Source organism: Hipposideros armiger, unplaced genomic scaffold (assembly GCF_001890085.2).
Source record: "Hipposideros armiger isolate ML-2016 unplaced genomic scaffold, ASM189008v1 scaffold_39, whole genome shotgun sequence".
Taxonomy (NCBI): Eukaryota; Metazoa; Chordata; class Mammalia; order Chiroptera; family Hipposideridae; genus Hipposideros; species Hipposideros armiger.
Window position 1 is genome coordinate 3,986,349 of NW_017731389.1, and position 26,723 is coordinate 4,013,071.

Sequence of the window (26,723 nt, forward strand, 5' to 3'; positions counted from 1 at the left end):
ATCTCACCAGTACAGCATAGGTGATGGGGATTTCTTTTGGAGATGACAAAAATGTTCTAAATAAATACTAGTGATAGTTGAATATACCAACTTAGTGAATATACTAAAATCATTAAATTGTATACTTTAAAATGATCATTTTTATGGTATGTGAATTGTATCTCAATAAAGTCATTATACAAATCAACTATCAGATAAGACACAATAGGAAAAATTATTAAAGTTTTTATACTCAAGGTAATTAAAGGGAACAGAAATTCAACTTATTATTTTTCTACAAAATATGACTGTTAAATATTATTTATCAAACATTTATTGAATACCTGTTCTGTGCCTGCCTGAAGATTAAAAAATATGACAGGGTAGGAGAAGAAAAAACTTTTCCTCTGTCCTCTTAAGTTCAGTTCCAGAGGCTTGCAAATTCAACTGATGAAAGGAAGATTAATAGGAGAAAAGGTTGATGTATGCATAAGGAAACCTTCATTGAAAAGAAGCAAATACCCAAAGACATAGTTAGACCCTAAGGGCTTATATACTATTTTAACAAATGGTAATAAATTGTTGGAGAAGTGGCAAATCAGAAGAAATGGGATTGAGGCTTCTAGGGGTGGTAGATTGTGGGAAGGTAAGGGCTGCATAGTAAGGTTTGTTGTGCAGATTGAAATTGTGCCTTCTCCATTGATGAGTGATTAAGAGAGGGTGAGGACAGAGAGCTGAAAACAATACTTAGGCCAAACTGGAACATTTCAGGGTGGCATGCTCTGATCATGAACCGTTCCTCTCACAGGTTGAAAGACTTTTCATGAGATATGTATCTATGGAGTGAACAAGACTGCTAGTGAGCCTTGCTGAAATGTTTTTCCTGTGCTTTCCCTGTGTACCAATTTACTAAATCATTTCTCTGTTTCTGTTTGTAGAATAGTGTTAAAGTGTAAGAGACTAGAATAAAAAAAATACATAGAAATCTTAAAATGTGTGTGTTTTAAATGTAAACTAGTAACACATTGAAATCCTCTTCAGACATGCTTTGTCACTTTGAGTTTTTTAAAACCATAATAATAACTTAGAGTCAAACATTATTTTACAAATGGTGAGAATTAGCAAAAGATAACAGATTCCTTCTCAACGCAATATTTAACTATTTAGGAACTAAACTAAAATAGTCATATCGTTTAATCTTTCATTATCTAAAACATTGCTATCATCCACTTATTCTTTCACTTAGTTTTATTTTTTTTAAAAGGAGAGAGATGGGGTGGAGGAAATCAGAAATCAGAAATCAACTGCCCCTTATATATTTAAATAGATGAAAAAGTCTGCCGTTTATCACAAGGAAGGTAGAAACTGGCCTGGATCTCACTTTGTAGAGTTGCAGAAATGATCTTGCTTTGGTGATTATTTCATAAAGGAACTGGGGTGCCACCTCCGCTGGGTTTTTCAGAAACAGCTGAGAGATGAGAGATAGACAAGCGGTTCCACCATTTTCCAGGAGAGGTAGTTTTCTTCCAGGTCCATGTTTTTCAAAGTATGATGTTCACATGTTTCTATCACATTCCGTCACATATGTCATGTTACATGCCACGTGTACCTATCATGTTAAATAAGCCCTGCCCCCTCTTTCTCTCCCCCCCTGCCACTACGTACCCATCCACGAGCCTTCTGAAGTTTCCACAGACAGCTTTTTTTTTCCCCTCTCACACCTTTTGCATCCATCCTAAGTAAGAAGTGCTGGTTTTAGCACCTTCTTAGAGCTCACCACTTAGTTCAGGTCTGCGTGTCTTTTCTACCCAGGTTTTTCATCATGTCTGTGTGAGATGCAAACACTTAACACATTTTGAAATTGTTCACCCTTTATGATAAAGACTAAAAAGAATAATAATAGGTAACGTTTTTTTATAGTGTTGACTAAATGCCACGCACCATTTTTAAGGCTCTGTGCTTATTAACTCATTTAATCCTCATGACAATTCTGTAATATAGATGCTATTATTAGCCTGATTTTACAGATAATCTGTGATATAGAGAAATTAAATAAACTTCCCTAAGGTTATGCAGGCCGTGTGGAGTGATGAACCTGAGTGTTCCGGCGTCCAAGTACTATCTCTTACCTGCTGCACTAACCACAATATTTCCTTTATCTCTTAGCACACTATTAGATGCTCTGAGAATGCTCTAATAGTAAGAATTGATTATATGTTTTTACTGCTTAGAAGCACAGGGACAGCGTGGACTAGTCTAGTGAAAGAAGCATGATTTTGGGGTCAAGTTATGGCAGCTTTGTGACCTTTGGAGATTTATTTTGATATTTTGAGTTTTAGTTTCTTCACCTGTAAAATAAAGGAAACAACTAGATAGTACTCCTTTCTAGAGCTGTTGTGTGTGTTAAATGAGATAAAGAGATATGGAATAGCTGTGAATTTCCTTCCTCCTTTTGACATGAATTGTCTCAGATCTCCACTTGGCAGTCCTGTGATGGCGGAATTGGAAAGATTCTATCCATTACACAGATGGAAGTGTAAGTTTATAGAGGATAAGACACATCCCCAATGTCATCTGTCCGGAAAGTGAGATTTAGTGCCTGGTCTTCTCCTTTCTAATGAAATGTGCTTTCTACTAGACCTACATTAAGAAATGAAATTGAAGTAAAGTTAGAACCAGGATAGAATTCCCTGGCACCCTAAACTCATTATTAAAAATCTTCCTTGAATTTCTAGCATAGTTTATAGTTTATGAAGCACAGTAAAAGTTTGTACTTTTGGAGGCAGAGTGTAAAGAGGGACCATTGTATAATATAACAATATAATATAATATCATACAATATATATTATTGTAGTAGAATAAGAATTTGTAGAAATCCTGAGAGATCTTAGCTTGTTCTGGGTGATTAGCTTGTTCTGGGTGAAGTGGAAGGCAAAACATAATCTACTTAACTGAGACATTTTTCACTCCCTTAATTTGATGATTGGTGCCTTCCAAAAGTGTAGGTTATTAATGAAAAGTCTTATTGGAAAATCAAGATAGAAAGAGATTAGTGTAAAAAAACAGGAATAAACTGGGGGGTTGGGGGAATGAGGGACAAAAGTCACAGTGTAGTGAGATCACAGATTCTCACATTAGGGGACACAGCAGTGAACCATGCCATTTTGTTAAGTACTTGATTATGCTATCAGCCCAGAGATTTGAAAGAATGAATGAAACCTGCTGAGTAGTGTAATTTTGTTCCGTCAAAATTCTGAATATTTATCCAAATCACGTTAATGTTTTATAGATTTTTATGGCCAAGTTCTTTCATTGTTGTTTGGAACATATGTGTGTATATAAGTGATTGCTTTTTTGTCTTCATCTACCATCTTCAAAAAAGCGTTGAGGAGGGTGGGCGAGTGGCGCGTCAGTTAAGAGCTGGCTTGGGAAGCCAGCTCTGAGCAGCAGAGCCCCTGTTCAGATCCCACATGAGGGCCAGTGACCCTGCGCCCTCTACAGCTAAGATGGTGAACAACAGCTCGACCTGGAGCTGGAGTGTCGTGAGTTGCCAGTGAAGGCGTAGGCTGCAATGGGCTGCCGTGAGCTACTGTGAGTGGCTGGCAGCTGGCGTGAGCTGCCAAGAGCTGCCATTAGCGACTGTCCAGTGGCCAGCGACTGATCTGCCTCACCCGCGAAGAGCGCAGTGATAATACCAACATGAGCCAGTAAAGCGACGTCTTCCACAACTAGACTGAAGAACAAAAGGACAGCAACTTGTCTGTTCCTCTTCCCTGATTGCCCAGCGCTGTTCAGCTCCCCCAATTCCCCAATAAAATCTTAAAAAAAAGGGGGTTGAGATATAAATACTAGAAAAAGGAAGGCATTGGTTAATCAGATTTGTGCTTTAAATTTCTCAGAGTAATGATTACCTGGAATAGTTTAATAGGAAAATTAAATGAAATAAGATGCTACTGTGCTAGAGATGAAAATAGTAGTTTTTCCAGTGAGCCCAAGAGAAGCGAAAGGGGCAGTGCCTGGAAATTGGGAACCCTGGGGTGTTGGCCAAGCCTTACATTCTATGATTTTAGGCCATCACCTACCCTCACTGTTTTTTTATCTGTAAAACAGGTAATTAGACTGAATGAACTCAGAGGTCATCATCAGTTAAAAAACAAAAATTTCCAAAATGTTACTGTATTCCATTACATTGACTGTTACATCTTTGGTGCAAGAAAAAAATGTTCTATTAAAAGCTAATTTATACAAAATTAGAATAGTGTTTACTTTTGTTTTCGCTAAATTCAGGTCACATTCAAAGGTTGAATTTGTTTTTATCCAAGTTTTAATTCAGGTTTCTTCTTAGAAAAATCTTAGATCTTTAACTCTAGCCATAATTAATTTTGTACATTAATGGAAAAAAAATAATAGTATGTATTTTCCTTCAGGATATCTCCAGACTTAAAAGGTTCCTTCAAAATTCAAATATTAGGGAAGTTAATGGGTAGGTAAAACCTCTCTGTGGCTCTCTGAGTGGAGAATGCAAATGGTGGTGGGACCTGAGACGGAGATGGTGGTGATGGGCTTCAAACTAGGTAATAATAAAAAAGAAATACAACCATTTTTTCACTGTACATTATACAAATATACAAATAGAAATTTTTAGAAAAGTGTGAAGAAGCAAAAGATCATCTATAATGTCCACTAGGAGAGAAATTGTTAACATTTGGGCCAATATCTCTAGAGCCTTTTTAAAATGTATAAAAATGAGAGCATATTTTTCAAGTTTTTTTATATCTTACTTTTAACTTAACATATCATATTTCCTATGTTATTAATTCATCACAGTCTACTTTCAAAGGCTATATCACTTTACATATAGTGTGAGAGCCTGACAACAGGTTAGTTCTAATTCTTCCCTCCTCTGTGTGCCGTTGGTTGGTGTCTTACACTTGACTTTTGCATATATTGTAAGCCCCACAATTTATTGTTTTTTTGTTTGTTTGTTTGTTTTAAAGATTTTTACTGGGGAATTGGGGGATGGTAACAGTGCTGGGGAATTGGGGGAAGGGGAACAGACAAGCTGCTGTCCTTTTGTTCTTCAGTTTAGTTGTGGAGGACGTTGCTTCACTGGCCCAAGTTGGCACTATCATTGCGCTCTTCCCGGGCGAGGCAGGTCAGTCGCTGGCTTCTGGACGGCTGCTCACAGCGGCTGCTGGATGTTCATGCTGGCTGCTGGCTACACACGGTAGCCCATGGCAACCCACTGCAGCAGGGGCTGCAGCCTACGCCATCGCAGGCAACTCACCGCAGCCCAGCTCCAGGTTGAGCTGCTGTTCAGCATCTTAGCTGTAGAGGGCAGTGTCACTGGCCCTCGTATGTGGGATCCGAACCGGGACCCTCTGGCATCGCAAGCCAGCTCTTAACCAACGCACCACTTGGCCTGCCCCTATTGTTAATATTTTTGTTTTAGACAATTCACTTTTATAGTTGCTTTCACTTTTTCCCATTTGTATATTTCTTTGTATGGGTCTCATTTTCTGTCTGTTATCATATTCTTACTGGCTAAAGAACCGCCCTTTCACACTTTTTGTATTGCAGGTCTGCTCATAATAAATACTCTTAGCTTTTGGTTCTCTTAAGAAGTCTTTATTTCTCCTTGATTTTTTAAAGATATTTTCACGGGGCATAGAATTCTCATTTGACATTTATTTATTTTCAGTATGTAAAGATGCCATTTCTTTGTTTTCAGGATTGCATAATTTCCAATGAGTAATCTCCTGTAATTACAGTATTATCTTTTTTCTCTATATAAAGTATGTCCTTTTTCCTCGGGCTACCTTCAAGATTTTTCTCTTTTGTTTTCAGCCATTTGACTAACGTGTCTAGTGGTGGAATGTGTTTATTATTTACCTTACTTGGTGTCCTCTGAGCTTCTCGGATGTGTGGTTTGATGTATGTCATTATTTTGAGGTAATTCTTAACCATTATCTCTTGAAATTTTTTTTTTTGCCCCATTCTCTCTTCTTATGTGACTTCAACCAGCTGTTTTATATTGCCCCACAACTCTTGGATGCTTTGTTTTGTGTTTTCCACTCTTTTTTTTTCTTTGTGTTTCAGCTTCAATCATTTATACTGACATGTCTTTAAGTTCACTGATTCTTTCCTCAGCTGTATGAAATCTACTGATAATCCAGCCCATCAAAGGAATTCATTTCTGATATTGTGTTTTTTCTTATCAAGATTTCCCATTTGACTCTTTCTTAAAAATTCCATCTCTTTGCTGCAATTCCATAATTTTGGTGTATGTTCCACTAGACAGAAAGCTGAACATTGTATGCAGAACAGGAGAGACTGCAGTAAATGGTATCTTCTCCTAGAAATGGGCATACCACGTCTTCTGTCAGGCTGTAAATGTGAAAGATGGAGCCAGTTCAATCAAAAGTTTAGCTGAGCTTATGTCTTGTTTGAATGCACTCCAGTTTTTAAATTCTCCAAGAGGAGGGCTTCATTGTCTTGTGCTTAGGGGGCTGGGTGGGGGGTGGTCAGCAAATTGTACTTGGTGTCAGTGCTCCACCCACAGCTTTCCCTGCACTCCTGGTTGCACAGAGGACATCTCTTGCCATGCTCCGGCCTGACCCCAGCAGTTGCCCCCTGTTGCTTGCCAGCCCTCCCGGGCTCCTGCCTGGGTGGAGGGTCTTTCATTTTGCTCAGCTTCAGTCTTAGGGAGTGAGCCTAGGCCTCAGGGCTGGGTTTCTCTTAGCATTCCTGCCCTTTCTGCCATGGCAGTAAACCTCTGCCTTATATCTATGGTTGTAGATTTGAAAGCTTAGTACAAAGGGTGCCCAAAACATGTATACACATTTTAAGAAAGGGAAAAAAAAAGCTGTATTAAAATCGTAATACCCAATATACACTGATAACAAAAGATTAGTACAAGTCACATTTGACTTCTGCAATTACAAGAGGTGCTCAAAGTGGTTACCATCAGCATAATTTTAATACAGGTTGTCTTTTTTTCTTCTCTTAAAATGTGTATACATATTTCGGGCACCCTCTGTATCTACCACCACATTGTATCCCAGAAAGCATTGTATTTCACAAACTGCAAATGAGGGTTCTATGAAACAAGTCCTTTTGTCTCTAACATCATTGGCCTCTTTTGGTATGTTAGGATTCCACCATTTTGTTGCTTGCTTATGCAGTGGAAATGCAGCAGCAAGCCTTGTGCATAAGTAAGGCATAAAAAGTTTTAGTAGTTAACTGAGGAATCAAAGTATGAATACCCCATTGAGTAGCCCAAAGCCACCGCTGTCACTTAGATTTGTTTCGAATTGACAGACGCAGTAACTACCTGATTCAGCAATGCAAGAGTATGTATTTCATTCAGAAACTCCATTTGACAATGATGAGAAGCAATAGCCTTTAGACAGGCATTATGATCCCTGAATGAAAATACTACGACCTGAGGGTCTAGAACTGAATTCTGGTTCTGATTTTGCCTCTAATTAGCTGTCTCTTAAATACACAAATTACTGACTAGTTCTATTCCTCAGTTTATTTATCTGTCAAGTGGGCTTAATGATATTTATCTTACCGCAGTAGACAGTTGTGAAGATAAAATTACATAGTAATTACATAGTAAGCCCTTTACAACACTGTTTAAGTGCTATAGAAATAGAAAATATTCCTCTAACCATGGTAGAGGTGTAGAAAAATGTGGGAGTTAGAAATTCAAGGCACCCTTTTGACATCGGTGTATCTACTTATGAGTACATGAATAGAGTTCGTCCTCTCACTAAAATTAGACTACTTGTAAGAAAGGTTAATTAAGTCCCTCTCAGTCAAGCAAGGGCACATTTGTAAAGGGAAATAGCATGTAAACCCTGACTCACATAGGGAAGTGATGAGCACTGTGTGTGACATATCTTGCTCTGGGCTCAGTGAGCCTCCTTTTAGACTGTTTCCTAGACATAGCCTGACACTCCACCTGCTGTCTCAGGTCTAAAATTCATCCACTGTGCTGCCTGGGTCATTGGAGTGACACATGCTTGTACTCAGACAACAGAGATGAGCAACAGAAAAAGTTATCAGGAAGTTTATCTGCTTCTGCCAGCTTTCATTCGTACCGAAAAAGAGTCCACACCAGTAAAGACCAAAGCATATACAGTGCACATTTATGCTGTTTTTAATGAACACACACACACACACACACACACACACACACACACACACACACATATATATATATATATATATATATATATATATATATATATATATACACTCGTATAGCTTTACTTCCTCTTTTGTAACCTGTTACATACAGTTAAAATGTTCAGTTGTAAGCTGGTGACTCTAGAGCAGGGGTCAGCAAACTATCGTTCCCAGACAAAATCTGGCCCACCATCTGTTTTTGTAAATAAAGTTTTATTAGAGCACAACCACTCTCATTTCTGTGCATACTGTATATGGCTACTTTACTGCTACAATTAACAGAGCTGAGTAGTTGCAATAAAGATTGTATGACCTGTAAAGATGAAAATATTTGCTATCTGGCCCTTTGTAGAACAAGTTTGCCTGCCCCTAGTCTAAAGCAATGATATTAGTCCTGTCCACTCCGTACCGGCATTATCAAAACAAATTTATTTTACTCAGGTCTCTTTCTTCTTCTTTCATTTAATTAATTAATTACAGGTTTATACTTTATCATAATAAGATATAAAGAATAATGAGCTGCAAAGAGTGCTTCAGATGGGAGAATGCATAATGGCTAAGAGCATTTAACTAGAAACATTTATAGAAAATACAGGGCAAAAAGAACGTGCTAAACAACACTCAATGAGGATGCAATCAGCAAAGTCCTGAGTGTAGAAAATTGTACACAATAACTTACCCAGTTTTTTCAGTGAATATATGGACATGGAAAAACAAAGGTAGAGTAGGGTACTTGTGGAGATTAAGAGAGACTTAAGGGCCAGTTCAACCTAGAAGATGTGGGTGATCTCATTTGAACAACCCAACTGAGATCATTGGAGATAATGGGAGAATATGAACATTGACAGGGCCTTGGTGTTAGGAGGTTATTTGTATTTTGTTAATTATGATGATGATATTGTGATTTTTAAAAAACATCCTTGTGTTAGAGATAATTAAATTGTAGTATTTATGGATGAAATAATATGATTCCTAGGATTTTTTTTTTCTGCTCTTCTTAAACTCCGTCAGCTAGAAAAAAATAGTAGGGAAGATAGAAGAAATAATGTTGGCAAAAGATTGATCATTATTGGATTGTCGGAAAAGTCATGACGTATTTTTCTATGTTTTTCGTTGCAAAAATACATTATGACTTTTCCAACAACCCAATATTAAAAACAGGGTGAGGAGTAAGTACATAAAGCTCTTTGTGCTTTTCTCTCAACTTTGTATTTGTCTGAAAATTTTCATTATAAAGTATTTTTTTAAACCATGAGTTTGTGTCAGATTTTAATTTGAGTCCTGGTTTTGCTAGCTATTTCTACATCTGTAAAATGGGCATTATTTATCATTCAGGTTGTATGTGACATTGTGAGGATTATAAGAATTAAACGAGATAAAGAGTTTAGCACAGTGCCTGACACACAGGAAATGATCAAACCTGCTAGCTCTTATATTGTATCTGCTATCCAAAAACAAAAATAGAACCCTTTTGAGCCTAGTTTATTTCTCATGCAATTGACTTTTGTGAACAACAACCCTTAAACCTATACTGCTGCTACATAAGAATAAGGAACTAAAATAGAGATGTTTTTCACTCCATGCACTTATTTCCTTGACAGTCTGGAAATAATCATAGCACTTGTAAAGATGCATGGTATCTAGGGGATCATGATTGGCATTTCTGGTTGTTCTAACATTTTCGCTGGTCCTCCACAGTAGTTAAAAAAATATATAGAAACATAATAAAATAAACATAGTTTTCTGTGAGATTGCTAACAAACACCTGAGAACACGTTTTAGCCCAACATACATGGGAAACCCTGTGACTATGTACAGTACTGACAGGTTTCCCAGTTGGAGTTACTGCCTTTGATGCCTTGTGCTCAAATGAACCCAGGGAAGGCTCTGAGTCACATGACACTGCTTTAACTCAGTCTGGGTAACCTAATCAGCTGTTTCTTAGTCAACTACTCATTAGCCAAGATGTATCACACAAATTTGTAGGGAAACACAAATTTGACGTAAAGGTGCAGGATTCTACAGCAAAAAAACAAAAACATCTCGTCCATCAATCACCTCAAGTAACTGAAATTAAAAAACTTGGACTCTACCCCTCAAAGTGTCTCCCTTAAAATTCATGCTTTTGGGGGGTCTCCTTCTGAAGACAATGACAGTCAGAAATATTTAAAGCATACTACTGTTCACAATAGATGTTTTAAAAATATATAAGAAGAAAAAGAATGAAGACAAGCTGGGGGCTGTTTAGAAAGCGATGTTTTGGTTGAATGGAAAGTACAGAAATTGTACTTTTTTTTCCTTTTCTTCCACAGAATGACATCACTCCTTTACACGTTGCATCAAAAAGAGGCAACGCCAACATGGTGAAACTATTGCTTGATCGTGGAGCTAAAATTGATGCCAAAACGCGGGTAAGAGCACAATTTATGTACATGGTTATATTTATTTTCAGGAAGTAGGAAGACTTTTCCTAATTCCTTTGCACTGGTTCAATACTGGCTTCATTTTTGTTTAATTTGTCGTAGTCTCTTGGAAAAGGACTGCTGAGTTTCTTCTTAAAATGGGATGGAGATTCATATTTATAAATCTGTAATACATGTTTAAATGGTGCATGGCTTTAATTATAAAAGCTCAGTTCAAAGTACTAGGGTTTTAGTTGAGTTAATATTCAAGAATTTAATCACTGTTTGACATGGCAGGCTAACCTGTTCAGTCAGCTTAACACTAAAACAAACCTGTCTGCTTTTGCACACTGCTGGTGGGAATGCAAAATGGTGCAGTTGGTATGGAAAACAGTATGGAGGTGCCTCCAAACAAACAAACAAACAAACAAACAAACAAAAAAGTAGAATTACCATATGATCCAGCAATTCATGTCTGGGTGTGTACCCAAAAGAATTGAAAGTAGAATGGTGGTTGCCTGGCAGACAAGAAAATAGGGAGGTGTTGTTCAGTGGGTAAGAGTTTCAGTTTTACAAGAAGAAAAAGTCCTGGAGAAGTTACACAACAATGTGAATATAGTTAACATGACTGAACTATATACTTAAAAATGGTTAGGAGAGTAAATTTTGTATTTTATATTTTTTACCACAATTAAAATTTAAAAACTGCCTAGCTAGGTGCTTGGCATGTTGCTTATTTGATGTGATGCAGGCGGAGGCGGGGAGAGAATAGACTCCGAATCCAGCTTGAATCTCAAATTCTAAGCTTAGCTAGTAGACTTAGGTAGGCTGTTTCATCTTCTGTATGTAATTTCTCTCTCTGAAAAGAAAGACAATGATTACCATGTAGCACTGCTGCAAGATCAAACTAATGTTTGTAAACTGTGCCAGCATAAAGTTGGCCAGAAATACGTCTCAGCCATTCCTAGTGTGACTCAGAGCTCCAATTATCATCAAACGTCTAACAAAGGGATTTTCTTGTGTTTGTTAACAGTGTGTGAGCAAGAGTGAAGTTAATAAAAAGGCGGTCTAGCCATAGGCATCCACCTATCTAAGGGTTTTGGGTAGTTTTCCCTGTCTCATCCTTGTACCTCCCACAATTCTGTGCTTCTTCCTTCAGGAATCCTGATCTCCATGTTTCTAAAACTGGCCTGGTAACCTGAACCTGATTCCTGTAGTTCCTTGATTGACTACTTCATTTATTAGTCACTACATTTATTCACTGAATCAGTAAATGATTACTGAGTGCCTACTGTGGGACAGGCATAGCTGGGTGATAGAGTAGGACAAGATACTTCCATTGCCCTCATGAAGCTGATGGGTAGTTCCTCTCCTGTATTCAAGCCCTGAGGCAGCCCAGCCATAGGTGTTTCGCAGAAGACCCGGACTTCTTTTTCCTGATAACTGCTGACCCTGAAAAACATGAATGAATGCACCCTAAAAGAAATAAGCATTCTAGTAAGGAGGAGTAAAGGAAGTAAAGGTTGACCTCTAAAGGTCTGTCTGGGGAAGTAAATTGAGAGAGCTCACTGAACTGACTTTGAATTGCTGGATCATATGGTAATTCTATCTTATTGAACTGACTTTTTCATTTAATAAGAAGCAAATATCAGTATGTAAAGAATTCTGGAACTGTTGCTTTAAATGTCAGGACTCTTCTGCTAAGTATTTGTAAGAGGTTGTAAGGAATAAAAGAGAGATGCACTACGTTTGCCAGGGAGAGCTGAAGGATCATTTGTAAACAGGGAGGACCCTTGTAAAGAGAAGTGAGGAGCACTGCAGCTAAGCAGGAGAGAGAAGTTTGAAGAGATATACCTACATATCCACCTGGGGTTTCCGTGGATGTGTGGATTAGAAATTACCTTATTTCTCCCTCTTTTGATAGTCATCAATTACCAGAACAGCAAAATAACTTGTCAGTCATTTTGAATCATTTATCAGGCACTTGCTGTATTTAGTACAATAAGAGGAGAAGATGGTGCATAGGAAATTCAAGCCCCATCTTTATGGGACATATAGTGTCACAGGGGAGGGCCAGGATAGAAACATAGAAAACGCTTCCTGATAAAAGTATCAGAGAGATGAAATAATATGCACAGCTAAATTCAGTGTGCAACTTGGTTTCTGTGCCACTTTGCCTCCCTGTTCTGAAAGGCCGTCTTATTTGAAACAAGATGTAGACTCCTTTTTACCATTCATTCAGTTTTCACTTAGATTTACTTTTCTCCCGTGTTGTGTGAGCAGCGTGTGAATGTGAGGGAGCCTTGGAGAAACAGAGCAGGGAAAAACCCGTCATTCTGTTGTTGTTCTGCATAGAGTGGGGTGGGGATGGGATGTCAATCAGGCACAGACTGAATTCCTGGCAGACTATATGGAAGAAAGTGTAGTACATCCCCAAAATATGTAAACTATTTTGTGTTCTCTTCATCAAAGCTTCCCTTCTCTCTTGCTGAAATGACTTAGTGATTGGGTGTGTGAGCAAAAGGGAGGGAGCCAGCTAAAATGTCAGAAAACCCTAGGGACAAGCCTAAAAATAGACAACACAATTTTTCATTAATACGAGTTCTAACGACTCAATCCAGTAGCTCTTGAGAGAACAGATATTGTTATCTACCAATCCATCACCTATTGTTGTGCATACCTTGTTGCATCAAGAATCTGACCTGGTACACGCCAGTTCCCCCCGCGTATAGAGACAGAAAATCAACTCTGGACTTCACCTCATATGCCTTACTCCCTTGCTCTGTTCCCTGCACGGGTTGTTGACCTAATAAAGGATTCTGTTTGAAAGCAGACCCTTGAAACACTTTCATTAAGGAAGTAAACTTGAATGGTCATCAGAGTAATTTAGGTGGTCAGAGGAAGATCTTACCAGCTGGTAAAGCAGGATGAGAGTGAATTTTATTTTACCCTAGTGCCTGATCTCTAGTCTTACATGTGACTAGCAAATGATTAAATCATGACCTTGGAAAAGTTCGCCCTCCTGAGTCTTTGTTTCCCACCCAGTACAGAGAAGGATTTGTTCCCGATGATTTCACAAGCTCTCCTAGCTGGTAGGGCGCTGGATAGTGGAACTCTAAGAATAATTGGTTACTGTGAAAGTCAAGATAGTTATACATGGTGGGGTGATATCACTAAATGGCGAAGTAGGAGACCCCAGCCTCCATCCCCCCACAAAGATCAACAATTAGACAGCTATCCGCAAACAAAACCAGCCTTGGGAGAGATCAGGAGTCCACATAAAAAAACTTGAGCAATGCATTGCAACAACAACCACCACAAAACCTGAAATAACTGCACACGAAGGGAAGGAAGGCAGCTTCATTTTGCCTGCATTTTCCCATCCCCCAAGCACACTACTCAGCACCAAGAGGGAAATCCCCAACTAGAAAGAGTTCCCTCTTTTCCAGGAAAGGAAAAGCAGGTGAGCAGCCAGCTTTCCCAGCCCTTCCGGACACCGCACAAAGGACCCATTTAGGCTTCACACACCTACCCACCCTCTCCCCAACCGGAGACTGGAAAAGCCAAGGTAAACAGAGATGGGAAGGAATAAACAAGAAGAGGAGGGCTGCCAGTATCAGCCATGCAGCAGAAATGACTGCAGTTACCTTTGACCTGCTCTGCAGAGGACCCCAGCACTTTCACTGCTGAAGTAACCAATGATTTCACTGCAGATTTCACTGGTTGTTGCCCCATAGATATTAACATTTGCAGATGCCAGCCACCTGAGTCCCTCGCTGCTCCCTCCACCTCTGAGTTCCGCTGGCCAGGGCCCAGGATCTGCACCAGCAACCAGGCCTGGCCTCTGCGGCTGCCCAAGTGCAAGATGCCAGCCTAGACCCCTGTGGTTGACTCCAGCCCTGTGCACATGCTTGGGCTAGCCCCTCCAGCTTTTGCATGCCACCACTGACCTGACCTTCATCACTGGTCTTTACTGCTGTACACACAGCTGTGGCAAAATCCTGCAGCTACAGAAATGCACGCCAGCCACGCAAGGCTCTTCCAGCTGCTTATGGGCCTGAGTTTGGCTCTATTCAGTCATTGGCCTCCGCCACTTGGCACATGTACAGTTAACCACCCAACTGTGCCCCTGCATGCCCCCGACCAGAACTTCATGACCGGCTCCCACTGCCATGCACACGCCCATGAGAGATCCTGCAGCCACAGGTGTACTTACAGGTAACCTTGGCCTCCGCAGCTACTTATGGGCCGGGACCTGGCCCTGTCTCCTGTCACTGGCCTGCACCATTGGGCTCACCTGCAGCTAGTCCCTCCAGCTGTGTACCTGATGCCCCCAGCCTGACGCCCAATGCGGCCTCCCCTGCAGTGTGCCTGTGGAGGTACCTTGAAGCCACAGTAATGCACACTGACAGCCGGGACCCCTGCATTGCCACTGCACCCACAGTTGACCCAGGCCCTTGCAGCTGGCCCTGAAACTGAGTATGTGCTCACCACTACTTCCTGCCTAAGTCCTTGGAGGTGCCGCTGAGCGGTCCAACAGCATTTGCAGCCACTGTGCACACACACACACACACACACACACACACACACACACACACACACACACACACTACTCAGCAAGATCACAGTTGTCAATGCTGTGACCCCACCAGCACGAGCAGATGAACTATCACCACCCCACCTGCCACCCAAATCCAGAACCACCACACAGCCATGCATTTGGTGCCCTGCACCAGCAGACCCAGGGTTAATGCATACTCCAGCACACCCCCACCTGCAGATGAGGGTCTTTCCATACCAAAGTCAACCTATACAGTCTGGAGGAGGTGACTTCTTATTTAAATGCACAGACATCTATACAAGGCTACAGGGATTATGCAGAATCCAGGAAATATGATGTCACCAAAGGAATGCAGTAAACTTCCAGTGACTGACTCCAAAGAAATGGAGATACAGGAATTGCCCAAGAAAAAATTTGAAATAATTGTCCTAAAGATACTCAGAGAGTTATAAGAAAACACAGATAAAAAATTACACAAAATCAGGGAAAAAAATACAAGAATTAAATGGAAAGTTCAACAAAGAGATAGAAAACATAAAAAGAGAACCAAACATAAATTTTGGAGGTAAAGAATACAGTGACTGAACTGCAGAATTTAATAGAGAGCCTCAACAGCAGACTGGAACAAGCAGAAGAAAGAGCATTTGAAATTACCCAGTCAGAGAAACAATAGAAAAAAGAATGAAGAACATACAGTACTTGTGGGACACCATTAAGTGAAAACAATCTACCAATCATTGGAGTCCCAGAAAGAGACTCATTGATGACTTAATCAATTAATTGGATTGATGACACCACCCCCAAATCTGGAGAAATATGAGGTCAGCAGGGGAGGAGCCTGGACAAAGACGGGGATGCCCCTGGAGAACAGGGGTTGGAGTTTTTAAGAAAAAATATTAAAGAAAAAGCACCTACTGGTTTTATTTTTAAAAAAATCATTACATATATCTTTATTGATTAGTATACAAAGCTTTACTACAGTATTTAAACAGTATTTCCAAAAGATGTTTTGGAACATTTCACAAAAGACCAGCAATCCATCTTCTGGGTATATATCCAAAGGAGAACTGAAATCACTATTTTGAAGAGATATCTACACTCCCTTGTTCATTGCAGCATTATTCACAATAGCCAAGACATGAAAACAACTAAGTGTCCATCAACCGATGAACAGCAAAAAAGAGTGATATGCATACGTATAATATATATAATATATTATACATATATATTTTATATATTATATATTATACATATATAATATATATTATATACATACATATTATATATTATACATATATAATATATAATGTATATATATATATGAGAGAATATTATTCAGCCATAAAAATAAAAGGAAATCCTGACATTTGCAACAACATTGATGGACCTATGCTAAGTGGAGGGCATTACCCAAAATGAAATAAATCAGACAGAAAGACAAATACTATGATATCACTTATATGTGGACTTGAAAAACATCAAAGTCATTGAAACAAAGAGGAGAAAAGTGGTTGCCAGTGGCTGAGAGGTGGGGGGAAAATGGGGAGATGTTGGTCAGGGGATACATAAGATGCATAAGTTCAGGGATCTAAGGTACATCATGGTGACTACAGTCAGCAATATTTATACTCAAAAGTTACTATGAGAGTAGAGCCTTAATGTTCTCACCATAACGACAACAAAATTTATGTGAGGTGAAGAATGTGTTAACTAACCTTATTGAGGCAAGCATTTCACAATATGTATATCAAATTGTCACACTGCACATCTTAAACTTACACAATATTATATGTCAGTCATATCTCAAGTATATCACAATGTTATATGTCAATTATATCTTAATAAAACCAGGGCATAAAGAATGATTCTATGTGCATCTTCTTGAAGGAGTTTAGCTAGGACTAATGAACTCCAAAGCCTTATGGTTCTGTTTCTATTTTGCTCATTTCAAGAAAGCTTTTCCCATTTTCCCTGTCCCACAATGCTGGCTAATGTCAACTGCCTTGTTATCTTGTTATGCTGCAGAATTGATAGTAGTAAGTATGTAGATTATCTGTAATAATGGTGGCAAATATGCTGAGATAGAAACACATATCAAGGCAAATGTTTCTATCTGGTCTATACGCAGCACCCTGATTATAAAATGATTTTTGAAATTTATTTTTTCAACAATACCTTAAAGGCTTTATTTGTTTCTTTATAGACTAAAATGCTTTGCTAAGAATGGCTACTTGCAGTAGCCTGCTATTTCTTTCCACTTAAGTCTTGTTCTCTGCAAAGCTGGCATTGTGTATTTGTATACGTACTGAAGGAAGGTACTTTGCAATGGATGGTCTCTTGTCATTTTCATTTTCCTTTGCATCAGTTCATGGCCAAATCAGAGTCTCAGTATGGACCTAAATTCAGAACTATGTCAGAATTTGTGGCATCTTCTGAGTTCTCTATCTTTATTCACTGACTCTTCTCCATCCACTCATAAAGGCAGCTGGATTCTACCTAGTGCTTCAGAGAAGATGCCGAAATTCCAGGTAGAGTCAGTAATAACAGTACTCTGATTCCCAGAATGCTGCTGTAACCTTGCCTCGCCCAACTTCCAACCATCCTAATGGGCACCACCACCCACACCTCATATAATCCCATTAGTACCTTATATCCAAAGCTACACCTTGACACTGAGATGCACACATTTATCTTAGTATTTGTAGCACTTAGCACACTTTCTGGCACAGACTGGAGGTTTAGTAAGTGTTTACTGAATATATAGAAATAAGATACACTCCTTAATGTTACATTTGCCAAAAGGTCTTAATTTACTTGACTTTATGCTGGATCTGTGGTAATGTAATTTTTCTCCCTGAAGTTAATGGCATCCAATTGATCTATAAGAATGAAGAGATATTTGTGCATAAGTAGATAAAGGGTTTTTAGAGTACCTCAAATCTGTTAATTGTTAAATTCTTACTATTTTGGGAAGGTTTCAGGGGTCACTTGGATGCCTTTTAAATATTAGGTTATTCTTTCCCAGAAATGCAACTGGTTATATTTCTCAGGTTAAAATGTGAAGGAAAAGAAAATACTGGTATTGACTGTTGCTTTCTATTATATTTCCAGAAGTATGATTGCCTTGGTTAAAAATAAATCCTTGAAGAATATATTAAATATTTCATAGTCATGTAATAGTCTCTATCAGAGAGAAAATTTGAATACAGTATTCTTCCTCAGAGTTCTAATGTAGACTTGTTGACAAGAGCATATGAAATAGGCAGAAAACCCGGAGGTTCTACATTAGTCAAGACTAATTTGAAAGTATTTTTATGTCATTTAAAATATATTCATTTTTTATTTTTGTATCACAGATATTAAAAGTTAACTGAAAGCACTTATTTGGATTCCTAGAAGGTCAAGGATACCTACACCTCATTTTTGCTGTGAACCTGCTCTAAAAAAAATAGTCTTCATTTTTTGGGGTTTTTTTTTTTAATGGACAAATGATCATGAAATTCCCTTAGCTTTCCAAACATGTAAATCTCTTAGAAGGAAAGAAAGTTTTTGAGAGTTTCAAAGGGTTCTGAGAACATGACAGGAGCATTTTTTCTCTCTGTCTTTGTCAACCCTCACCTTCCCTCAGCCCCCATGACTGTATACCATATAGTGAACCTAATTTCCATTACAAATTGGAGAGCTAATTAAGTGTTTGGTAAATTTCATATGCCACTTAAGCCTTGTTCTGTTGAAGAATCTACAAAAGAGGCTCAAGACAGTTATTTTAGTTAAGTGCTATGTGGATCAAAATACTGCTGCTCAGAAAGTAATCTACTTTTTCTCTTATTTTCCCTTGATGTAGGTTGGTAACACATCCTATTTCTTTGAAATAACTCTACATCCATTAGACACATGAGTACTCTATAGTTATCAACTGTAAACATCTTAATTATCCTCCTTCCCCAAAGGAAAAATACAATAAATAAAGTCATTAATGTTTTTTTAATTGTGAACCTTAATTTAATCTTTTTTTTCATCCAACATCTTATAGGATCTATATAGAAAGTACCTTTATATATTTAAAATTACATTTTATAAGTTATTCAGTGTCTTCCTACTCAAAGTTCAAGACTTTCCTTAGTAATTCATAGAAGGAATATTCCTAAAGTAGTGTATGATAGAAACAAACACGAACTATGAGAAAAACATTTATGTTTTCACTCAAATGTGTGAGAGGGTTCTGGCTTCAAGTAATGATGAAGTAGATTGTATTGCATTAAACCTCCTGCTGATAAAAATCTAAACTCTGGAAAAACATTTTTTTTTAGAAACTTCATTTTAAAAAAACAAGCCATCAGAATCAGGCACACAATGGAGTAAAATCAACTCTTGAAAGAACTAAATAACATAGAATGAAATCTATACTTATATGGCAGACACTCGGCAGTTAGCACAGCATACTGTTATATAATTCATGTCAAATTTCACAGTTTTATTGGCTTGAGGACATAGAATCAAGTCTGGGGCTTTTTATCGAACCTCCAGAAGTACTGCATCTTCAGAGTTATGACTGTGCCCCAGGACTAAAGAAATTATTCTAGGAACAAGAACAAACTGAAGTAGATCCGCCACTACAAGCCTAAAAACCAAGCCCCTACAAGTGCTAGAGAAAAATATATTTCTATAATAAATTCAAAATAAAGACAGTTTCAGATAAGCAAAACCTGAGAGAACTTGTTACCACCAGACACACACTAAAATAAATACTAAAGAAAGTTCTTCAATCTGAAGGAAAATGATATCAGATGGAAATTTAGATCTCAGTAAAGGAGAGAAGAGCTAGAAATAATCAATAAGCAAATTAAGAACTATTTTAATTTTTTAATCTTTCAAAGTCAATTGTTTAAATAAACCTATCAATCTATTATTAGGTTATAATATATATGGAAGTAAAATATATGATATAGCACAAAAGATGCAATTGATAGTGTAAATGGAATTATAATATTCCAGAATTCTCATATTATACATGAAGTGGTATAGTATTATTTCAATGTATAATAATAATAATACCATATAATAATATAATGAATAATAAAACATTGTTTAGACTGTTATAACTTAAGGACACATACTGCGATCCCTATGGCAACCACTAAAAAGGGATTTAGTTAAAAAGCCAAAGTAGGGCCGGCTGAGTGGCTCAGTTGGTTAAGAGCTCGCTCAAGAGTTTGAGCTCTGAGCAACAGTGGTTCGAGTCAGCCCGAGCTGAGCAGCCGCGGAGCTGCCAACAGGTGGCGGGATGGCTCAGCTAAAAAAAAAAAAAAGCCAAAGTAGGAGATAGCCAATAATATATGTAATCATTCAATGATTTGAATATTAAATAATACTCAATCCAAAAGAAGACAAGAAATGAGGGGCCAAAAAAACACAAAGAACAGTGGAAATGGGTACAACAAATAGCAGATATCTTTATTTTTAGGTTCAGAGAGAAAGCTGTACATTTCCAAGCAGAGAGAACAAAAGAAGGATTTTTACCTTATTTTTGTTTAATATTAAACATAGAATGTATGGCAGGACAACAAGGATGAAAGGATGAAAAAGAGATCTCTCCCTCTCTATCTATAAATGGCATAAATGAATTCTTGATCTTAAAAGGCAATTGCTTGGTATAAAGAAGGAATTCAGTTGCTCTGAAGGAGGCAGGCCTGAGGGGAAATTCTAATTCCAAGCATGTACTTGCACGTGACCTCGGGTACGTACATTAATCCTTTGGAGCAGCTTTCTCAGCTGTAAATGGAATTTCTGGTGCCATTCTCATGAGTTGTTGTAGAGATTCAATTAAGATCACAATACAAAACACCTGTGACAATAGCGGGGTTTCCAAAACTGTTCTTTCCGTTCCTCTTAGGCCGAATCTCCAGTTGTGTAACATGCATGAAATGAGAATACAGGCAGAATTTTTAGTGAAAATCCAGATATGCAAATAGCTACTGGACTATAATCGATGCTCTTTGTCTCTGGCTATTGTCCTAACTCTCCTTTCCAGGCACCATGTTTTATTGTTATTGTTTGGTTTTCAGTTTTTAATTAAATCACATCTTGTTTTACATCTACGACATAGGAAAAAGTACATATCCACAAAGTTCTCTCTGCTTGATTTCCTTTTCCTTCTTTAGAGTGAGTTTTTGTTTGTTTGTTTGTTTTTTAATTAGGAGAAAGAAAAGGAAGGAATCTAGAGGATACAAACCAAAATGAATATGTCTCCTTTGAAAGTACTTCTCCAGTCATGCACTTGTGTAATTTCAATATGGGCAAGTTCAACCTGTTATGGGCATATTCTGGATTCATTGTTCCTAGGTGCAATGCCTTTTTGCTCTTCTCTATGCTTTTCAGAAAAAAAAAACAATCCTGAAAGTCTTTCTGACCTTCGAGTATGCAACGTTTTGCTGTTAAGCTAACGCAAGAGAGCATTTTTTCCAGCAAGAAAAGTGCAGCTCCCACCTCCCTAATAAGATTGCTGTCACTAAAATGAAATATGAGCCCTGGCCTAGCCAGTTTGTGTTGCTTCAGAATTCTGCCCAAGGGAATACTCGTCCATTATGTTAGTGCTTTAAAAATCAGGGGAATTGGAAAAAAATGACTAACCCCATGCAATTTTATTTCCCACCCATAATGTTGCTATGGCAACTCAGCATCCCTCTCCCTTTCTCTTCTGTTCAACTGCATATGCTGCCTTTCTTGAGGCAGCCTCCCTTGAGCCCCAAGAATTGCCTTTGTCAAGATTTTTCAGCTGGAGGTACATGCTCTTGTATGCAAGTGAATTGCGTTTTTGGCCCAAAACCCATTCTAAGTGACACTGCACATTAATTGTATATTTCTAGGCATTGGGGAGCAGGTAAGAATCCTTACTTTGTATTGGAAAATACATTGCTGTAATTTTATGGAAAGGAGCATGCCAGTTCACTACTATGTTGTAAGACACAATATCGACAGTCACTCTTTTTTTAAGCTTAGAGTATTCTGAATTAAAAAGGGGAAAAAATCTTATTTAGAGCAAGCAATCTGACATTTCTCTTATTCTGAGAACTAAAAAGACTGAGTCATATTCTTTAGTCTCATCCCAATTTACAAGTCACTTATCTATGGAGAATTTTATTTTTCTGGAAGGAAAGACAAGCTATTTTAATCGTGCTTCTGAAGTATAAAATGAGTCTAGTCTCAAACAGAAAGGATAACAAGGAAAGGAATTTTTAACCAACTAACTATAAAACATTTTAAAAACACTGACCAAAAATCCAATTTATTCACCCCATGCATTCCCTCAGTCATTTTTATGAAGCAACTTTCATGGACATGCACTGAGTTACCTTTTCTCTGAGAGTTAAATATCCCTTATACTACAATAGTAACATTGTCCTAGGAAGCAGACTGAGTGAAATGATAACGCATGCCCACAAATAACTAAAATACCAGGTAAAAATCAAGAGGTTCCCCAAGAAGTACCAATAAAATAAGACAGGAGCCCTGAAGGTAGAATGGTCACGTCTAATTTTGGAAAATGATTCAAAGAAACACGGTGCTTTAAAACAGTAAGAATTTGTCTGTTGGAGAAAGTAGGAAGGAAACTTCTAGATACATGAAGTAGTGAGGGCGAAGCAGAGAAATAATAAATTAGAGGCTTTTGCCAGGCGCTGCACCGAGTTTGTTCACTGGAATCTGTGAAAGGAATAGAGGAAGGCCAAGTGTAGCTATGACTGGTGTTGGAAGACTGAAATCTAACTTGAGGAATTTAGACTTGGCCGAGTAATGACTGACGGTTGTTGAGATCTTTGGACACACAGATAATCATAAGCAGAATATCACTTCAGGAAAGTGAATGATAAGCCACACTGATTTCAAAGCCAAATAAACTTGTTTGAAATTTAAATATTTATTTTTTTGTCCAAAAAATAGGTATTAAGTAAAGTTAATGTCTGCTAATTTTCTTTCTTTTTTTAATGGAATTAAGTGCGAATCACTAAATGGCAGGTACTTTTCAGTCTCACTGTGAATCAGCTGGTCTTGTCTCTGTCTTTGTGACTGTAAGACGGTGATGCTAATTAAAGATCTTACGTTAACTCTAGGGACTAGTTTTCCACTGACCTGTGAATGTCCCAACACCAGGCTGGCACTCGGTGTGCCGCCAGGCAGTCGTGATGTTTTGTGCAGTTTCCTGATGAGGCATCTCTCTCTCTCCTGCCGGGATCCTGGCTATTTGAAGGGCCATGCACCTTTGAAAAATGCCAGAGCACACTTGCAGGAGATCCAAAAGTGTCAGTCACTTGTAATCAATGTTAAAAACACTGAGGGTAAAACTACAGTTGAAAGCTGTGCTTCAACTTGCATTTCAGCTGGGAACTGATGTCTTACCTTGGGGAGCTAGGCAACGCCATTGAAACAAGGTGATAAAAGGAACAATGGGTAGAATGATAGCACTTCACAGCGCTTGCACTGAAGGAAAAAGCCACCTCTGACTGTATCTCTAGATTCTGTAAGTTTCTAATAAATAAATAAAGATCAGGAGTAGAAGCTCCAGAGTGTGTATAACAGAAGGCTAAGTGTGGCTGCAAGTTTATGGCTGAAAGTTTGAGCAGCGGGTTTTTGTCTTAATAATTCTTCCCAAGGCATTGGCCTGGTTCTAAATTCAGCCTGAATAATTTAACCTCTTTGAACCTTAGAGTCATTATTTATACAATGAAGATTATCCCTTCCATACAGGGGTAATTGTGAGGATAAAATGATAGCATGTCTTGGATTTGCTTCAAAATAATATAAGAAAGAAAAAAAGGGTCAGGATATTCATGAATCAAGATTGATCATGAGGCAACAATTGTTGACACCGAGTACCAGATACCTAAAGGCACAGTTCACTGATCAGTCTATGTGAGGCAGGAATATGTTTGAAAATTTCCATAATTAAAAAAAAATTTTTTAAGATGAAATCAGCAGAAAAGTATGTCTGTAAGGAACAGTATATTTCAAAGGATTAAGGTGTTGAGATAGCCTTGGCTCTTAGTTAGCCAAACACTTTGCATTCCATATGTAGCATTTTGCTTTGGGGAAGATCGTTTTCAAGGATAAATGAGTTGGCCTAGAATAATTACTTTTTCTGTGTGACCATAGTTGGACAATCTCCACACATATTCTGTCACCTCTTATATCTTAGAGGCTCCTTATGAGAAAATGAAAGAATCAAATTTGACCTTTAAGTTCATAAAAGATAATCACATTCAGAGAATGTGAAATGTTTCTTTGTGTTGGAAGGTAGATGTGATTGTTGTATTATTTCTATTTCTCCTTTAGATATTTTCAGGTTTTACATTACTGGGAAGACATTAGGTAGGGCTCCATAGTGTTTTTTATTTGTTCTCAGATTTTATTTTATTAGCAAAATGCTGTTTCCAACTTGAAAGACTGTTATATTGTTTTATTTTGGTTTACAAGAGCAAATGTTTTAAATCAGCGTAAAAGGCAGAGTATTCAAACAGGCCTAAAGAATGTTCACATCAGGTCATGTAACGTTTGTGATTCACATTTCCATGTTTAAGGAATTTTAATTCTGAGATTTGGCTAGTAGTTTAGAAATAGGATTTTACCTTATTGATTATACATTAGGGTATTGAGGCTTACTTTCAAGATATCACACAATCTAGAAAGTGATTTCAATACAGTGAATCACATTTTGATGTGTTTTAAAACGTAACTTTCTTTGGGGTAGGTCTTGTCAACTGTAGGAATCTTCCAGTTGGGGAATACGTAAGCCGGGGTGTGCGAAAAGGTCTCCATAGGGCTTAACGTCACTTAGATAGTTTTAAGGGAGTAACTTTCCACTTCCTTAACTCCCTGCTAATTCTCCTTTCCCATCTATCCTTTAATGCAATAGTCCTTCTCCCCTAATATGATAGAAAGGCCTAACTCTCTCTCACCCACATGGCCCAGAGTGCAAGAACCTTTGAGAGTGAATGGGGAAATGTGAGGGGGAAAGGAAACAGTTCAAAATAATGGTGTCCTGTTAATTACTGCATGAGTATAATGATTGGATGACATATTCTTCTGCATAGTGGATGGTTATAAATCCTGTTGCTGTCAACAAAAATGAAGGGCCTAATGGAATTGTCTTATGATGGATCATTTTTAAAAATCTTTAGTGAAAGATTATTAAGTGATTTGGGCATGTAATTCAAAAGGAGTTCAGAGAATTAGTGACAATGCTGTAACAAAAGTCCATCCACTTGTTTATGCAGATAAGATTTTTCAGCAGTAACATTTATAAAGATAAAAAATGGGATAGCATTGATGCTAAATCATTTTACCAATAGGTAATATTCATTAGCAGATACATGAACTAGTTGTGAAAAAAATACATCTCAAGAGGGGAATTTTTTAATAAGTTGTTACTCTTATTTAATAATCTAAAATTTGTAATATATTTTTGATCAATTATGTTTGAATAATTATACTGATAATTTCACTCAGGAGATTTATTTTTTGATACATAAAGCTTCTGTTCTCAGGATAGCTATAAACCTTTTTCAAATTTAAATTTATATATTTTTGTGGTAGAGAAATATGATATGGTAGTCAATAAAAAACACTCAAGCATAAAATTATATTAAGATAAAATTATGTGGGGCAAGTGGTATAGAAATAGAAATGCAAGAGGAAACATGACCAATGTAAAATTTCTATTTTCAAAGTTTATTGGTATATTTTTTAAATGGTGGATATCAATTTACTTAAAGTATATGGATTCCATTGGATATTCGAGAGTGGTCGAACAGTTATGTTTTTAAGTATTAGTATTCTAATATGTGGGAAATTACACACATGTGCAACTGCTTAAACCTATGAAATATTTAGTTCACTAGTTTAAAAAAATGCAATGATTGCATTAGATATATAAATGAAGTTTGAAGTTTGCTGGCCCCCAGCATGTTGACTGCTGCCCTGAATCTTGAAGAAATCCTCTGCATGTTTAGAAACCCCCATCAAATCTAACTGAAGATGTTGCCCTTTGTTCAACAGGATGGCCTGACCCCACTGCACTGCGGAGCAAGGAGTGGTCATGAGCAGGTGGTTGAAATGCTCCTCGATCGAGCTGCCCCCATTCTTTCAAAAACCAAGGTAACATCTCCCCAGGTTTTTGGATAATTAGGCTGTATTTAGCTTTGAATTGCTTGACTGGTTATGTAACCCATTCTTTTGAATCAAGGAAAATGCCATCATTTCAATTTAGCAATAGGAGTGGCTCTGTTCACCAACTCTTTGGAGAACCTCAAAATAAATGTGGGTTTAGGAAGCATGGAGATGGAATGTACTCAATCACAAAGCCATGTGTGCATGTGTTGTTTTCGTTTTGTTTCAGGAGCACTTAGTGCTTGTTTTTACTCTCTGAAATGTTCATAGCTCAGAAATGATGGCTCGTTGGGGAAGGAAAGACTGTAAAATCTAGGCTCTCTAAAGTCTGGGTGCTGGCTGTCTTACATCAGCCTCTCGGTTTATTTCTTGGGAGGTAACTAACTAGTAAAGAGGCCAAAGATGTCATATACCTGATAAAGAAT

The 26,723-nt window shown here is 37.9% G+C and overlaps 1 protein-coding gene across 1 annotated transcript in view; it reads left to right on the top strand.

Moving 5' to 3' along the window:
• The window catches only part of ANK3 (ankyrin 3), a 339,429-nt gene that overhangs the window by 160,756 nt on the left and 151,950 nt on the right, over positions 1–26,723 (top strand). Inside the window, exons 8-9 of the mRNA XM_019638372.1 lie at positions 10,488–10,586; positions 26,188–26,286. Of these exons, the coding sequence (XP_019493917.1) occupies positions 10,488–10,586; positions 26,188–26,286 (198 nt within the window). The remainder of the gene's footprint in view (positions 1–10,487; positions 10,587–26,187; positions 26,287–26,723) is intronic.